Here is an 18,125-nt window from a genome sequence, read left to right as displayed (position 1 = left end):
ATCCCACCTCCCCTTACCCCCTTGGTGTCCATACGTTTGTTCCCTACATCTCTTTCTGTTTCTGCCTTGCATACTGGTTCATCTGTACCATTTTTCTAGATTCCACATATATGCGTTAATATGCAATATTTGTTTTTCTCCTTCTGACTTACTGTACTCTGTATGACAGTCTCTAGGTCCATCCACATCTCTACAAATGACCCCATTTCATTCCTTTTTATGGCTGAGTAATATTCCATTGTATATATGTACCACATCTTCTTTATCCATCAAAATGGGTTAAATGTAAGATGGGGCACTGTAAAATTCTTAGAGGAAAACATAGGGAGAACACTCTTTGACGTAAATCACAGCAAGATCTTTTTTGACCCACCTTCTAGACTAATGGAAATAAAAACAAAAATAAACAAATGGGACCTAATGAAACTTCAAACCTTTTGCACAGCAAAGGAAACCATAAACAAGACGAAAGACAACCCTCAGAATGGTGGGAGGAGATATTTGCAAATGAATCAACAGACAAAGGATTAATCTCCAAAATATACAAACAGCTCATGCAGCTCAGTATCAAAAAAACAAACAACCCAGTCAGAAAATGGGCAGAAGACTTAAACAGACGTTTCTCCAAAGAAGACATACAGATGGCCAAGAGGCATATGAAAAGATGCTCAACATCTTTATTAATTATTAGAGAAATGCAAATCAAAACTACAATGAGGTATCACCTCACACTGGTCAGAATAACCATCATCAAAAAATCTACAAATAATAAATGCTGGAGAGGGTGTGGAGAAAAGGGAACCCTCTTGTACTGTTGGTGGGAATGTAAATTGATACAGCCACTATGGAGAACAGTATAGAGGTTCCTTAAAAAACTAAAAATAGAAGTACCGTATGACCCAGCAATCCCACTCCTGGGCATATACCCAGGGAAAACCATAATTCAAAAAGACACATGCACCCCAGTGTTCATTGCGGCACTATTTACGATAGTCTCACAGACTTTAATCCCGGCGTCACGCTCCCCCTGCCCTCTGTGTGCTCCCACCTCCTGTGCCCCTTAGCACCCAGGAGCTGTTGCTAGGTATTCCCCAAAGTGAAGTATTCCCTTCTGCCTTGTGATATCCCTTGGACTGAAACAGTCAGCTTGGTCATTCCAGAAACACAGACTTGGAGAGAATGATACTTTTGTTCCTTAATTGTTAATGACATTGATGTCACAGAATTCTAAGCCGGGCAGGATGGGAAGGCTCTGACAGCTTATGGACTCCTGCAGGCCTGTGAATAGAGCCATGTTTGGTGTGGTCGTGGCCCTGCTTGAGCCCCTGACCAAACCTCGGCAGATGACGTCTGTCTCTTTGCTTTAATCCCATCTGGAAAATGGGACACCTGCCCCATAGCATACTCTGAAAGATAGTGTGAAGATTTCTGAATTCTCTATCACAAGATGAAGCATCTTAAAAAAGAACAAAACCATTCCTATCATCATTATTATTAATTTTTGTTATATCAAAGATTAAATGTTGAAAGTCCTTCATACGAAAGGTTTACTATTATTAGGTGGAGGACCAAGTTATTATTTTAGACAATTATGAGTTTTTAAAATATGATTCATGTCACTTGGGGCAGTTGATTTTAAAACTTTGTTCATATTGCCTCCTGGAAAATATATTTTAACACAAAAGTGATTACTTAATCATTTTATCTTATATGAAAACCGTAATGAGACCACCCATGAGTTTATGTTTGTCCAGGTGCAATTAATTGTCTCTGTCAGTGGCTACTTTCAGATGGAGTCACCCAATTGTACTCTCAAGCTAATGCTGAACAATTGAGTCAGCTTTATAGTGTTTGGAGTATAGTATGTAGAAATCTCTTTATTTTATTCTGCTTCTGCTCAGAATAAAATTCAAGGTACTTATTACTTTGTCTGCATTTAAAACTTTTGTCAAATTACCAATCTGTTGTAAATCATTTGTAGTTAGGAAATGCTGGTACATTTGCTTAAATTGCAGTTTTCTCATTGGAAACCATTCCAAGTATATGAAATTAATTATAGACTATTTAGAGTCTATTGCTTTACTTATTTTTAATTAGAGGAGTATATAATTTAGCTGACATCACACTTTTTTTTTTCCGTGTGACATTGATACTGTAAAGTTTCTGAAGTGAAGTGGACAAAAGAGGAAAAAACTTCTTTAAGTCCTTTGTACCACTATGTAGATGTTCTGATTCTGTATGTTTGTGTAGAACCAGGGACGGGACTCCACACAAGGCCAGCCATGGCCCAAGCCCTCCTTGTTGCCAGGTGTTGGTTTAGCTGTTCGGAAGTCACAGGTTCTAGTGCTCGACCTCCTCCAGAAGCTTATTTGCTTTTTGACCCCATAGGTTTGACCCCAAAGGTTTCATCCTTTTGTGAAGCAGGTATAATAATTATAGGAAACCGTAGCTACTTCTTTCACTCCAGGACCCAAAGGATGGTTACAGTTGGCAGAGGTGTTAGTAACCCAAGTCTTGCCTTGGCTTTGCTTCTGCAGAAATCATGTGTATCGGTCACCAGAGAGACTGGTCTCTGATAATTCATTCCATCCCAACTAACTTAACTAGTTTAACTCATCCTCATTAAACTTGTTTTCAAATTTAATTCATCCTAACTAAACACTCTTTCAGGCTAAAAACACAATTGATTTACTCATTATGAGAAATATACCTGCTGACTGGACTAGGGTTTGCCGATGGCCTGTGAGTGCATTTTCCTAGGAGGGAAATAAATCTATTGCAAACCCAAGTACAGATTCAAAGGTTGCTTCATTCACATAGAACAGAACAGAAAAGAGGAACTGGGGGCTTTATGACGTCACTGGGATCTAGACATCACCAGGAGAGGCAAGTTGCTGAAGGGGCTTTCTACCAAACCAGCCTGGAACCTTGGAATCATTTGGGGAAGTGTTTAAATAAGTTCCAGGATTCCAATGATGCATCATCCCACTTTATTCAAGTCTTGGGAAAAACTAGGGTTAGGTCAGGCAAAGGTTATAACAATTAAGATTTATTTTAAAAGGTTCTGGATTGTACCTAGACTAACTTTTTTCACATTTTATTATGAAAATTTCCAAACATACAGAAAAGTAAAAAGAACTGTACACCCACATACCCACCACCCAGATTCTACCATTGACATTTTATTACACTCCCAAATCTGTCTCTCTCCATTTCCCATCCATCCATCCATCCATCAGTTCCAATCTGTTATTTGTCTGCATTTCCAAGTAAGTTGCAGATATTAGTACACTGTTTTTTAGCTTATATGTTGAAATTTTTAAACATCCACAAAAGCAGATATGAGTATAATGAAATCCCATGTACCCTCACCCAGATCCACAGTTGTCAACATTTTGTCAGTCTTATTTTATCTCCTTCCCTCACCCACACTTTTTTCTTGAGTAGTTTAAAACAGACAGCATTTTTCTCTCACAAATACTTATATCTCTAACGTACAAGGATTAAATACATTACCATTTAAGAAGATTCTTTATTACCTAGTCCTTGTCAGTTTGCTTTGGCTTTCTCTAAAAAACTCTGTCTGTATTTGCTGTGTTTGAATCAGGATCCAAATGATTTCCCTGTAAACTGGTGGTTGGACCCGAGTCCAGGATTACATTCCAGGCGGGTTATTCTGGCAGAATGACATCCAAGGCAGTGCTGGTCCTTCTTACTCCACCTCCTAAGGCAGCAGGTGTCTACTTGTCCCACCGTTTGTGCTGCCGAGGCTGGGCCGTGGGCTCGAGCGTTGGCAGACGGATGCCTCTGATATAAAGCTTCCACTACGCAATTTTCTCAAAGTTAGGATCCTTTCCTAGGTGCATTTCATTCACTTGGACTTAGAAAATGGCGACTTTTCTAACTCAGTTCTTTCTTCTGCATTTATTAGTTGGAAAAACTTTTCCCATCAACTACTTGGTAACTCTGAAATTTTTTTTTCAACCACAGAGGCAGGGTAAATGCTTGATTCTATCCCTTTACTTAACCAGTTTCCAGAATAATGAGTTGTTGCCCTAGCAGCATCCAAAGATTGGTTTGTTTATATTTTTGTGGTAAAAACACACATAAACATAAAGTTTACCATCTTAACCATTTTAAGTGTACAGTTCAGTAGTGTTAAGTACATTCACATTGGTGTGCAGCAGATCTCTAGAACTTCGTCATCTCACAAAACTGGAGCTCTGTGCCCGCTAAACTAGCCCCTATTCCTCCCTCCCCCAGCCCTTGGCAGTCACCACACTACTCTCTGTCTCTGTGAATTTGACTACCCTCAGCATCTTATGTAAGTGGGATCGTACTGTATCTGCCTTTCTGTGACTGGCTTATATCATTTAGCAGAATATCTGTAGATTCATCTGTGTTGTGGCCTGTGAATCCAAAGGTTTTTATTATTTTTAAAATTTTATTTACTTATTTATTTTTCAAACGAACTCATGTATTTTTATATATTTGCTGTGTATCAGTCTGCGGTAGTCATTATCCTTTTGGTTCTCAAACTGTCCTGTCCTTGGCCAGTGGAAGCCCCTTCAAGAGAACCCTCAAGGCCTTTGCACACAGCTCAGAAGTCTGAGAACTTCCTTACTTCCTGGAACGACAAGGTGCTCCGGGCTCATCTGGTGCATTTCCTGCCCCAGACCTGGAATATAACGCATTTTTCTAAGTGGGCCTGGTTCCTTTTAGTACTGCATCTAAGTACTGGACTCTGGAAATTCCCTTAGCCCAGAATATATTAGGTTCCAGACTTTTCTGGATAAACTGTCTAATACTAGCTTGATTATGGGGGCCTTTAACAATGTGGGAGGTTCGTAAGTCACCCAGCGCGGCACACGTCTAATGGGTCTCCTGTTTCTGTTTCATAGGTTTGAACAAGCACCAGCCTCAGGTTTGTGGAGGACACCATCGGGTCAGTGTGTTACCACCTTGAAAAGACATGATAATTCTGTCCAAGAAGAGGTGGTCACGAAGCTGTCTGAAGTTTTCCCAGTCAAAAATGTGGACCAGAGGACAAGGGTTAGTAATTTTTATTTTTTTAAATAAGTTTCAACATGTACAAGTTAGTCATTTGAGGAAATAGTTACGTTCTTAACAATGATTAACATATTTGAAAAAAATGATAAGTTGTAAATGAGGTTTTGTGGTTGGTTGGTTGGTTGGTTGGTTGGTTGGTTGAACTGTCTGATCTCAGGCCTTTTGCATAGTGTTATATGTAGGCATCTCAAGTCCTTACATAAAGTTAACCCAGGTCCTGGAGGTAACCTAGTTAAACATAGCTACCACAACATTTGCCCAGGGAATTTAGGAGCATCTTGTAGAATTCTGGTTTTCTTTCTCCGCTCCATCCTTTAAAAATACTGTATGGTCATTTATGTCAACTCCGCAAATGTGTATTAATCCACTTCTGTGGATTAGGCAGCAGCCCAGATCCACTGGAGGGAAAGAGAGAAATCCCACGTGGTCCCTCCTTCAGGGGAATGGCATAATGGGATGCCTGCAGTAAGAACACGGCAGAGGGTATAGATCCTCAGGAAAGGGAGCCAGGCCATCTGGAGAAACAAGGAGGGAGCTGAGGGGTGTGCGAGGTGACCCTTAAAAGACAGGCAGGATTTTGACAGGCTCAGAGGGCGGGGCGATGGGCAAGGGCTGTTAGGAGCCCAAGAACAGACCAAGAAAGCCCACACTTTTCCAGGAAACGGAGCTGTTCTCTGTGGCTGGGGAGTGGACTGCATCTGGGGACGGGGATGAGAAGCTCTAGGGATCACCACCCACCGTGCAGGGTCTGGCCCAGCTCGGGAGCCAGTGTTCACGGGTTCAGCAGAGTTTGGAAAGCCACGGAGCCCCTTGAGCCAGGCTGCAGGAGGGTCTGCAGGGCCTCAGGGAATTTAGCCTGCGTGGATGGGAGGGGGACGGCCAAGGACGAACCCTGCCGTGGCTCAGCCAGGACATTTGGGGGCTGACTGATGACCTGTCACTAGGGAGAGCATGAGATGCTGGACACGAGCTGATGGAGCCCTTTCCTGGGGAAACACGGGGAGTGCGGGGTGGGGGGTGGAAGACCAGGTCCAGAGCGGCCGCCCCATACACATGGCCTTTCTTCTCCTGAGCTTAATGTCTTGTTTGTCTTGTTTCCAAGTATGTTTTTTCTTTCTCTTTTTTTTTTTTCTTGGCCGTGCTGCGTGGCTTGTGGGATTTTAGTTCCCCAACCAGGGATTGTACCCAGGCCCTCGGCAGTGAGAGTGCAGAGTCCCAACCACTGGACTGCCAGGGAATTCCCTCCAAGTATGTTTTTTTATCCTTATACATAATGTAGTCTTCTCAGGCTTTTTGATCATTTTACAGTTTTTATTTTTATTATGCACAATGTTCAGGATTCCTCATGTGCCCCCTCTGGAGGCAAACCTTTCCCCTCTGTCCCAAAGCCACAGCCTGTGCTGCCATGCAGTCCAGAGCCTCTGCATCACCCTCCAGCCTTCCCAAACCCCCCTTTCCTGCCCCCTTAATTAAAAGAGAGTAAAAGGACTTTTTTTTTAAGCATTTCAAACATACGTACATGGAGTGATACAGTGACGCCATTGACCCACACTTGCACATGTGTTACCCCTGCACCATGTTGTTTCGGACTCCCTCGCCCTCCTCTTCCTTCCCTCCCCCTGCCCTTTCTCTGCTCTCCCTCCTCACCTCCTTCCTCCCCACTTCCCTCCTGGAGTAAATTATTGCAGGTATAGATACAGCCCCTGGGCACCCCTTACAGTTCCTGCCCTTTTCAAAGGTAACCTTGTGTGCATCCTTCCTGCACACATTTTCATTTTACTGTGTTGCGTGTGACTCAGTAAGTAACCCTTAGTTTTGTTTTGTTTTGTTTGAGGTATGGTACCATTTGTGTGAATGTTCTTAAAGAAAGAACAGTATTCTTTAGGAGGAACAGAACCTGTGCTTTTTAGATCCGTTCCATACCTATTAATAAATGTAGATCCTAAAAAGGATTTTGTTTTCAGGTTTTATTATCCATCGTATTTAGTACTGTTTTGTAACGACACCGTTTTCCATTCTTGTTCACTGCAGCTACCCCAAATCTCAGCCATGTCAAGGGTGAAATAAGTATTGGCCTCCTGCCATTTGCCATCTCATCATCTTTTTTTTTTTCTAAAGGTGTTGTTTATATCACGAAAACATATTCCAAGTTCCAGACGACCAGTTCACTCATAATTTTTCAAATAATAGCTCCATCATTAATGGGAAGGGGTCTTCCCAATTAACAGTTTATGAGTCAAATGATATTCTTCCTCCCCTAGTAGGTTTCTTGTTCCTTTTTAAATCATCTTAGTGACAGCCATAAAAATTACTAATAAATGAATGACAAAATCCATCCTTAAGGGACTTCCCTGGCAGTCCAGTGGTTAAGACTCTATGCTTCCAACTGCAGGGGGCACAGGTTCAATCCCTGGTTGGGGAACTAAGATCCCACATGCTGTGGCACGGCCAAAAAAAAAAAATCCTTCCTTAACAATAGAAGCAAGCAGTCAGTTTCTCAAATAGCTTGCGACTGAAAAAAGGCGCGGCCCTAAAGACTAACGTTCCCAGGATGATGTGGGCAGGGGCAGGCCTTACAGACGTGAGACCAAAATGCTTTTCTGGGCTCTAGGACTGTTAGATTCACAAATCGTTTGATGATTAGCATAGTCAAGTGTCTTTGAGTTGTTTTCCTGTATCCAAACAATATATACATTTAGTAAATAGTATGGGTTCAATGTTTCTCTGTAGATAAAATCTTAAAAGTAGGAGATTTTCAAAATTTAAGGAAGCACTACTAGAAATCACTTGGTTAAGAGTCTAATGAAGCTCAGAAATACTTACTTTGATCTCTTGGGTAAATGGCTAATTAAACAGCCACATGTAAATGATGTTTACCTGTGGGTCCCTTGCTGTCAGCTGGAGTCAACCCGTCTCCTGAGTAAATACATCATTAAAGCTGCTGAAATTTGGATCATGTCCCCCTGAGACCAGATAAGATCCACAGCACCCGCATAACCTATTAGGCAATTACATAATTGAGCTGCATGCTTTTAAATCAGGAAAATTTGTAATTATGTGAAAAAAAAAATGAGTTGGGTGCTTCATTAAAATACAAAGTACCTTAATACTGCTTTTCTCCCAAGTGAAGCCTGCTTCCACCCAGGGGGACCTCTGCAGGCAAAGCAGCCCAGCCTGCCGGAGTCACTTGCAGAGCAGGTGGGAACGGCCACAGAAACCCCTGCCCCTCTCCTGAAATGAGGGACTGGTGTTCTGTTCTTCTCTCTTGAATACTCGTTCACTGGCTCATATGAATACTTCCCCTTTCTTTTCGGTGCTACATCGATTAAATCCCCTTCCTCTCCTATAACTCAGATAAAACTTAAGTAATGATACTCGCGTTTCTCTTTAAACACTGAAAAATTACTTCCGGTGTGCAGGAGGAAGGTTCTTGAGGAAGGGTCAGTTAATCTGTGTATGAGGGGAAACATCCATGCTGTCAACATCTGTGGTGTTTCATTCTCTTGTTCTTCTGTGTCTGCATTAACAGCACTGGTTTACATATGGAAGGTAATTTTATTTTATTAAGTGCTTTCATGTTCATTTTCTCTTTGTAGCACCCGTTGCAGAAACCGTATTCTTCTAGAGCTAGCATATGTTTTCTTTAAAAAAGTAACAGGGAAAAAAACGAACTTGGAATATTAAGGTAAACAAAAAGAAGAAAATTACCTGTTATCCAACTGTCCACATAGAACCCTGTTGACACTGCGATGTATGGTCTTTAATATTTAACATATTGACAAACGTGGGTTATACTGTTTGTGTGCACGGGCTCCATGTTCCCCACTTGTCACAGGTGAACTTCCTTTCATGCCGTCACGTGTTCTACATCCTTTCTAACGGCTGCACAGAGACCCCTGTGTGGCTCTTCCACTGTCTCTTTAACCAAGCTCCTGGTGTTAAACATTTTAAGTTGTTTTTAATTTTTCCTCTAGTAAAAAGGTTTCAAAGAATATCTGAGCAGTTCAGTTTTTACAGATTCCCATGCGGTTTCCTGAGAATGATTTCCTAAATGTAGATCTGTTGGGTCAAAGGGTATGTGCGTCTCTCAGGCTTCTGCTCTGCACTGTCAGATCTCACCCTGGAAGGGTCATCACTTACCAGGAACGGATGAAAATATCATTTCTCTGAGCTCTTTATGAAACTGGATACTATCAATTTTTTTTTTTTGAGCACCAAATTGAGAAGTGCCAAGGAGGTCAAATTGCGGTCACACTTTTCTCCCACCTATTTGTTAGCCATCTGTATTTCTTCTTTTATATTGGTAATTTGCCAGTTCACGTTCTTTGCTCATTTTTCTATTAGGTTAGTAATATTTTTCCTTACTGACTTTTAAGAACTCATATATGAATTTGTATTATTTGCTACAATATTTTGAACAGTTTGATTTTCACCTTTCATTTTTCTTAATGGTGTTCGGATACAAAGCCTTTTCCATTAATATCTTCATTTATCTATTTATGCATGTGAATTTCACAATTGATAAGTTTCTAGATGTAAATTGAGTCAACCTAGATGACTCTTAGGGTTCTAGGCCTAGCAAGATCCATATTTAGACAGAACTTGGAGAAAATGAGCCAATTAATCCTAGGTGTCCTGCTGAGCGTAACTCAGGACAGTTTTTCTTTCATAAGATCTGAAATATGGAGGTGTCACTCTCAGTCATCCTGTAAGTAGTGTGTGCCTTGGCGCTCAATTTCTAAGCGCTTTCTCCTGGCTCCTGGGAAGGTTAGAAAAGTGAGGGACTAGTTCGTTGGTGTCGACTTAGGCTGCAGACTGCTGAGAACAATGAGGCAGTCTCCAGCACCACCACCACTACCACCACCACTGGGCTTCAAATGTATGAGATGAGAGCGAGCCTTTACTACCTAACAAATAAGTTGGAACCCAAGCATGGGCCATTCATAAGCACCATCAGAAGGTCCATCTTTGGTGGCATTTTTCAGATAGAGAGCCCCACTTTGCAGAGCCCTTCAGTCACAGGTGGGACGTGCAGGGCAGCTTGCTCACTCTTTGCGCTTTAGTTCTTTCGCCGGTCACACTGCAAACTCCTTCCGTTTGGGGCCTTCCTTAGAAATGCGCCTTTTCAAAGATCTGCAAACAGTACATCTTGAGAATGTATCACAGATGTTTTTCCTGACTCTGCATAAGTTGTTTTTGGTGGGTCCTTTGAATGGACCTTCCTACTGTTCCTTGTCTCAGACTGACTTTTGTTTCTGTCCCATATTGTCATTATTTCCTGCTTGTTAGGGACTTAACTTGTGAATTCCTCTGCGGATGACCCGCTGGGCAGATCTACCGCCATCTCTGTTGGCTTCATGGTCCAGCAGAGTCAAACCAACCATTCTCATGCTGTAATTTGACCATCCATCAAAAACCCTTATAGATATAAAATACTCATCTCTGAGAAGTTATCTGTAGAATTAGTAAGAGAAATCCTAGAGATATGAGTATTAAGTAGTGAAGATAAATGGGATAAAATATGCGAAATAAATGAAAACCTGCAGTGTGCCCCGCACTTACTCAGCATGGTGAAAAAAGAGGGCTCAGTATAGAGCTGGTGACACTGGTGGTATTCTTAGCAAGCTTACAAGGGCTTGTTAGAAGGATGTTTGCAGTATCATTATAGCACTTTAGTCTGTGTTCTTTTGAAGCCCAGGTGGAACCCAGCTAAAGCAAAAGAAGTTCTTACATGAAAGGGACGTGCAAAACAGTGATGTTGATTGTGTGTCATCACGGAGGGACTAGTGAGAAGTAATCCGAGTTATTGAAAATCTAGGACAATCTCCATTGTCTGCAAATTCTACAGTATAAAGTGTAGAAAGCCTCAACAGTCCTTTAACAACTTTATTCTTAAACTGTGGGTTAAGACAGTGGCTATTGTGAAGTCATGCCAAGAAATTATTAGTTACAGCTATTGCATAAGATAATATGAGGAAGAAATACATACTTGAGGCACTCTCAGAAAGTTTGGATTATTTTAAATATGAGAAAAAGAAAATTATAGTTTTAACTACAGAGATTAAGCCAGTTCTTTTTGTTCATCATCTAAAATGCTTTCCATATATCCAGAATTATTGGGTGCACAGAATAGGAGCTTACTCTCTGTGGGAACAGACAGACTAGATCAGGATGGGCAGAGATCTTGAAATGAGACATGCTAGGATGGTCCAGAGAGCATCCTGATGGTTGCGAGATGGCAGCTCCTGTCCTTCTGGACAGATTCTAGAAGCAAGTGCAGTGCCATGGTTTACATGGGCAGCTGGGACTGGGCACTATGGCAGACAGTGATGGGAACCAGCCCTGGCCCGAGCTTCAAGGGAGGATGGTACACCTGAATGCCAGTCGGCAGAAACAGGGATCCTGTTCAGTTCATTCCAGAGTTATCCCAGTTGGAGTAAAATCCAAGGCCCACTTTATACAAATGTAGGAAAAGCTCCTGGTTACAAGAACTGGACAGACAGGTCTCAGCTGCAAGGCTAACATGACACCAGATCTTTTGGCCAAGGAGACTAGAACTCCTTAAGTCCCCTTCAGTCCACCTCTGGCCCCTAGGATAAGCCATGGGTCCTGGAGGCCAGCTGGTCCTAAGGCGGGCCGAAGGCAAGAGCCTTGCAGGGATGTCAAGGCTGATGACAGTGGCCTCGGCCAAACTCATAAGGCTCAATCTTCAAGGTTTGGCCTCGGCGATTCTTCACATCCTTTCATGTTGATGACAAGGAAAGAGTATGATATTCCCCTTTGTTCACTAGATGTTTGCATTGTTACCGTTTCACTCTTGCACAGAAGATGACCAGGGAGCCTCTGCCCAGCTCCCCCTTCCCTTTCACTTGAGGGTCTCAGGTCCATTCCCCACACAGTGGGTCGGACCCTGCCCCGTGTTTACTACTGTCATCAGGTACCAGGGAGAGGTCAGTGCCACCACCTAGTGTTCCTCTCCCACCGCCGGGGCAGGCTTCCACTTCCGAGTAGGGGGAGAGAGAGGCTTGTGCTCTGGCAGCGGGACAGCGGCACCAATGGTTGTTCAGCTCTGGTCACCAGTATATTTTTATTTCTTGGGGGAGGAGTGCTGACCTGGAAATGCACTGGCACGAGTATTAACCTATCCTATTAAGTGCCACTTTTTCTCTGCCTCTCACGTTGGCTGTGGTAAAATCCCTGCCCACCTCCCTGCCCAGGACATTTCTGGCAATGTCGACAGTTCAGTGCCCTGTGAAAGCAGATAGGCCGTGTGGCAGCTGAGTTTCCCCAAGCTCCCCGGCAGGCTTAGTGGCAAAGTACAGAGTGTCTTTATCCTTCATTGAAGGTTATGATTTCCAATAAGGTCGGCTCTCTTTTTGCTTTAGTGTATCCTCCTCCGCCCCCAAGTTTTTCCACAATCTTCCCATTGAGGGGAAGTTCAGGGGTCATTTCTTGAAGAATGGGGATACCATAAGGTCACATTTTTCCAGATCTCCTTCTCAGTCCAAACCAACTCTGTCCTCACGTGCCTGAAAAACAGGATTCATGCAGTGAAAGAGTAGATCTTGGGTAAACCACCCAGGTTAACAGAGGTGGTCACGTCTCATATACATACTTCCCAAGTAGAAAAACACTGCATTACATAAGATTCAGTCCTCAAAAAATGTCTTCTTGTGAGTGTAAGTTGTTGTAAAGAATTAAATTACGCTGGAAAATAATCAGGTGTTATTTTATCTTGAAGACATTTTAATTTCAGTTAAATGTCAGGAGACAAATTAAATCCTAAGTAAAGCTTAACCTAAAATAACATTTGAAGGCTGGGTCTTTGAGACCAAGGGGAATGTGACTCACCACGGCTTGTTTTCGTTTCTTTGTGCTTTCTTTTATGCACCGTAGGCAACAGCATTATTGAAAAAAGGCCTCACAGGAGAGCATAAGGATAGGTCGGCTGTTCACAGCAGTGAATCATCTTGCAGCTTGCCATCCACTCTGAATGACAACAGTGGAATGAAGAACGGAAAGCCTGCTCTGTGGCTCAGCAGTGTTCCTACAAGGGAACGAGGTAGCTATTGTTAAGGGTCTGTCCACAGCAAAACTGCATTCAGAATCAATGTGACACCCTCTTTCTCAAGGTGTGCCCATAAAATAAAGCTTCTAAGGAATACCTGTGATTCAGTATACATGACATGTTACTTGTTTTATACCACCTTCCAGAAATAGGTGTTTCAAGACTGGGAAACCTAATCGTAGGTCTGCAGTTCTGCCGAATTTCCAATAAAATATGTTTTTGTAAGTTATGAAATCTTAACAAAATTAACAATTGACAATATATACTTTTTGATCATCCCACAAAGATGAAGATGATTCCATTAAAATGATACCGTAAAGAACTGAAGTTTTTGATATCACCTAATAGAATTTACTCAAAATTATTAAACATTCTTTTTAATTATAATAGAACCTTATAAAAGTCTAAACAGATGATTAAGAATCAATGAATTTATGACCCCAAAATTTAATAAGCAATTTTTAGTATCTAGAAATTGTGATTATTTTAGTGTTACTGTTAAGATGTGCCAGTAAACCGCTATAATGGCATTTCCAAGACAGCTGTGAGTTGCTCAGGGTATTGTCAGAAGTTGATAATGTGCACAGGACCTGAGGCCCACTTATGTTAAGCCCCACACAAGTCTGATAGATGTAAGGTTAAATTATTTTGCATGAAAGCAGCATAGAGATACCTTAGCTTTCGAATAGGTTTTCTTTTAGTAACAGTGTATTTCAGATGAGATAAACTAACCAAGAAAAGAAGATGGGGAGGCAATGCAAATAAAAGGAATGGCAGTTAAAAAAGCAAACAAAGGCCTATTCATCCATATAACCTTGAAATACATTTTTATTGTCATATGTTTGATTTTTAGAAGTTTCCAGTGGCTGCGGAGACGAGAGCGCAGAAGAAAGCGTGGCAGCGAGGATGCCAGTCACAGGTAAGGTTGTGGCTGCCTGAGGGCCTCAGATTCAACCTCCTTATGTAACCAGAACATTTCAGGTTGGTGGTTGTGGACTCTGAAGAGCAAGTGCATTCCACTACCAGGTGCTGTAGCAAGGGATCAATCCTGAGAGCATGAGGTGTGAGCTTAGGTTAACATAAAGGAAGGTAGAAAATAACCCTGTCTGCTGAGTCCTTCAAAATTGTTACATGTTTACACGTGTGAGTGTACCCCCCATGAGCCTTTCAGCACCTGCGTCTGTGTGAAAAGGTCAGCCCCCATGGGGAACACCAGTCATTATATGGCCAACTACAGATGTTTCTGATTTCCCTCTTTTCTTTCCTGTAATAATTGAATGTATCATTATACTGTAATAAGAGCAGGAAAAAAAACAGTGCTGGACAAGAAGCTTGCTTGTGCCTCAGTTACAAAGCCCATCTGATCATTTAAAAATTTTAGCAGTAAAGTTTCATTAAGATCTGTTAAGATTTCTGCACATATGTTAGGTTTGTTTAGGTGAAATCTAAATGTCATTACTTATTTTAGTTTTAGAATATCAATAGCAGCAATTAGTATTCTGAACAGAGTTCTTATTTGTCGTACATCTAAATTTACTAGTACCTTATTTTGTAAAGTGGTGTGCTACTTCATTATAAATTCAAAGGTCTGACTTTAAATATTTATGCAAGTAAATACACCATTGCACCGAGGTACTGAGGCATGCATCTGCATATGTGTTAGTTTTGTTGTTTATAAGCAGAAGAGAATGGTTTCCTTTATGGCAATATGATTCATGGCCTGATGATTAATTTTAAACCCATGTATCTAGAATGAACTCTGATTTTGAAAAAGGAGTTTATAGTAGAGAAATTACTGTATATATTCTGCATCAGATAATATTTCACTCCAAAATACAGAGGTTTTCTTTTCTTTTAAACATTTTCCCTGGTGATACGTTTATTGCATTTTTATTCTTCATTTGAGAAAACTCTGATAGAATTCCCTGTTTATTTTTTTATTAGCAGAGTTAATAGAAGTGTAGATGATCCCAAACTGCAGATATCCAAGAAGTCATTTGAATGCTTTCCTTTTGCATCTACCTTTGAGTGCAGGATCTCTAATGACCTCTGAATTTGTTTCAGTTAGAATCCTAAGGGCTTGTTGGGGAGGAACCAGGAAGTGACCTCATTGCCTATTCTTCCTCATCTGTTCAGTATCAGTCAGTGACTGTCCCCAAATTAATACAGATGTAGTCTTCCCATGGGACTTTTTAACTGAGGTACTGTTGACATGTAACGTTACATCCGTGTCAGGTGCACGAGGTAATGGTTCACGGTTTGTAGACGTTACGAGATGATCAGCGCAGTCAGCCTCGTTAATCTCCGTCACCACATGTAGTTACAATTGTTTTTCTTGTAATGAGAACTTTTAAGGTTTACCCTCTCAGCAACATTCAGATATGCGGTACCACAGTGTTAACTGTAGTCACAGTGCTGTACATTCCATCCCCAGGACTTACTGATTTTATAACCGGAAGTTTGTACCCTTTGACCCCCGTCACCTGTATCACTCACCCCCTACCCCCCCACCAGTAATCTCCAGTCTGTTCTCTGTATATCTCAGAATTTCTTCTTAAGAGAGGGGATAGTCAAGTACCAGGGTTTCAAGTCTTTCTTCTCTTCACGTTGGAAGAGGTGTGATGTACCTAGAAGTAATACGGACTATTTGCCATGAAGGTTTTTTTAAAGAAATTGTCATTGATCCATCAGTAGTTCGCAGTTTAAAAAATGCTTTGTGCCTGTTATAGGCCAAAGCAGTAGGCATATAAAATAACCTGGGGGATATGAAAAAAGCTTTCCGAAGCGTTTTCTTAGTGGGAGCCTTGCCGTTCTGCGCCCTGCCACCACAGCCCTCCTTTTCGGCACGTCCTGCCAAGTTCCTGCCGGAGGCCTTGTGCACCTCTGCTTTGCATATTCCATGGTCTCTGCGTATTCCTCGGTTGCGTCTGTCGTTGCAGCTCCTTTGATCTCCAGGTTCTTGACCTAAATCTCTTTACTAAATGTTTGTGTCTTTTGCCATGATTATTTGGAGATTTGGCCTTTGGTGAAGTAAGGCAGGTGTATCGTTTGATTTAAGATAATGGAGGCCACCTCCTCCTTTGTAATAGTTCTGTTGAGGCTCTCCTATGTGGGCCACAGTCCTTCTGGAATATTCCAAAGAGAAGGAACATTTGCGAGGCTGCCTACTGGGAGTTGAGGAGATGTGGTGGTGGATCCTGGGCTTTGGCATCAGCCGTTGTTGTCAGCTCTTTACTTCCTGCTCTGTTTTTTCACCCATCTGAGCCCCTGACCTGGGCTACTTTAGTGTAACTAAACCCAGGTGATGTCAGGATTGAAAGTGACTTGTTAAAGCTGCTTCCTGCATCAACAACCAGCAGGTTACAGTAGTAACTTTGGACCGTTCGGAAGTGCTCATCCTCAGGGTGGGTGCTTCTGTGTGATTCTGCCTTATAGCCATCTCCCAAGGGATATGGTAGAGCGAGGTCACGGGGAAATCAGTGTCCGGCACAGGAAATTGGGCAGAAGTTCTGAAGTTACACCGTTTTCAGAATGATGAGGGTCCTGGGAAAGTTTAACCTGAGAAGGGCACAAAAGCTATTCTTAAATATTTGTGGGGCTGCCAGATTCACCGAATATAGTCATAGAGTGTAGCTCGGGGGCCCTGTTAGTGTTGCAGCGAAGGAATCCACACCCAGTAATGGCAGAACTCTCTAGCCTTTTTAGTCAGGTGTCTTCCAGGCATGAGGTTCTGTGCCAGGGCTTGAACCGTGGCAGGAACCTGCTCTCTAGAGGGGCTCCGTGGAAGGGTTCTTGCTTCTGGGAGCAATGACATTGCTTCTAATGCTAAGCCTGTGATTCTCATTCCGTAGTGAAGGGATCAAATGAGCCGACGTTCTCATTCATTTCCCTTCTTATTGCGTATCCCCACCACTTAAAGAGTTTGCTGTTGCTCTGAAGGCATCGGCCTTGTTAGTCACTGTCATGGGGAATGTGAGTTTCACACTAGTTCCTGTCATCTGTGCGGAGACTTACGTACACACCCTCCTGCACACACACCCACGCACACAACCACAGCCTGTGATCTGCTTGTTGACACAGGCTACCCCTTCCTTTAGTTTGGTTGTTCACACTAAAGAATCCAGGTCAAAATCACAGATTAATGTGATTATCTATGAGTGTGTGGTTTTCTTTATTTAAGAATAATATATAATTTGCATATATGTTACACCTTTACTTGGGCTGAATCCAGGGAATACCAGGGACAGCCAAAGACTAGGTCCCTGCCCTCCTAAGCCTCCATCGTCTCTAACCTTCACAGGAGCCCTGCAAGTAAGCAAATCGTTCTACAGATGGTCCGGCATACTTGGAAAGATTGAGAGCCCTGTTCAGGGCCATATAGCCAATGTGTCAGATCTTTAAGCACACTCAAATTTCAGGAATTAAGCCCTGAAGTCCTTCCATCCCACCACGCAGCCTCTTTTGTTTTATGAGAGGCGCCTGCATCACGGCGTCTGGACCAGTTAAACATTGGTTTGTATCTTAACGAAAGATGAGCCCTGCAAGGACAACTTTGAGAGTGATGATGAGCAAAGCCTGGAGAGGTGGGCAGCTCTTGAGGATTTCTGAGTGTGGACTGTCCTGGGGTGGCCCTTGTAAAGCGGAGTGAATCTGTACCCCTAGGCGAGCCTGAGACCACGAAGCGGGTACAGGACAGTCAGGTCAGTGTTTCCCTGGAGCACTTAGGCCAGAATTGAAGCCATGCTTGTCTAGATTATGAGAGAAAGTCTCCCTCTGAACTACTCATACCCCCAAAGTAAAATTTCCCACATTGGTAATTTTATTGGTATTTATACTAAATTTACCTTTGAGGAGGATTTGGTGAGTTTTAATTTTAGTAAATGATGCAGCTTATGCTAAATGTCATAAAAACCCAGCCCCGACACAGTATCTGGCACACAGTGGGCACTCATTTCATCAAACGAATGAATAAAAATGAAAGTACTAA

General features: G+C 42.2%; 1 protein-coding gene across 2 annotated transcripts in view; it reads left to right on the top strand.

Moving 5' to 3' along the window:
* Window positions 1-18,125, top strand: part of KIZ (kizuna centrosomal protein) — a 112,713-nt gene that overhangs the window by 70,415 nt on the left and 24,173 nt on the right. For both annotated transcript variants that reach the window (XM_079899098.1, XM_079899099.1), the window contains 3 exons: window positions 4,902-5,052; window positions 12,967-13,132; window positions 13,992-14,057. In XM_079899098.1, coding sequence (XP_079755224.1) covers window positions 4,902-5,052; window positions 12,967-13,132; window positions 13,992-14,057 — 383 coding nt within the window. The remainder of the gene's footprint in view (window positions 1-4,901; window positions 5,053-12,966; window positions 13,133-13,991; window positions 14,058-18,125) is intronic.

This window comes from Stenella coeruleoalba (assembly GCF_951394435.1).
Source record: "Stenella coeruleoalba genome assembly, chromosome: 15".
NCBI lineage: Eukaryota > Metazoa > Chordata > Mammalia > Artiodactyla > Delphinidae > Stenella > Stenella coeruleoalba.
Note: the sequence above shows the minus strand (reverse complement) of the source record. Positions and strands in the feature narration are given on the sequence as shown.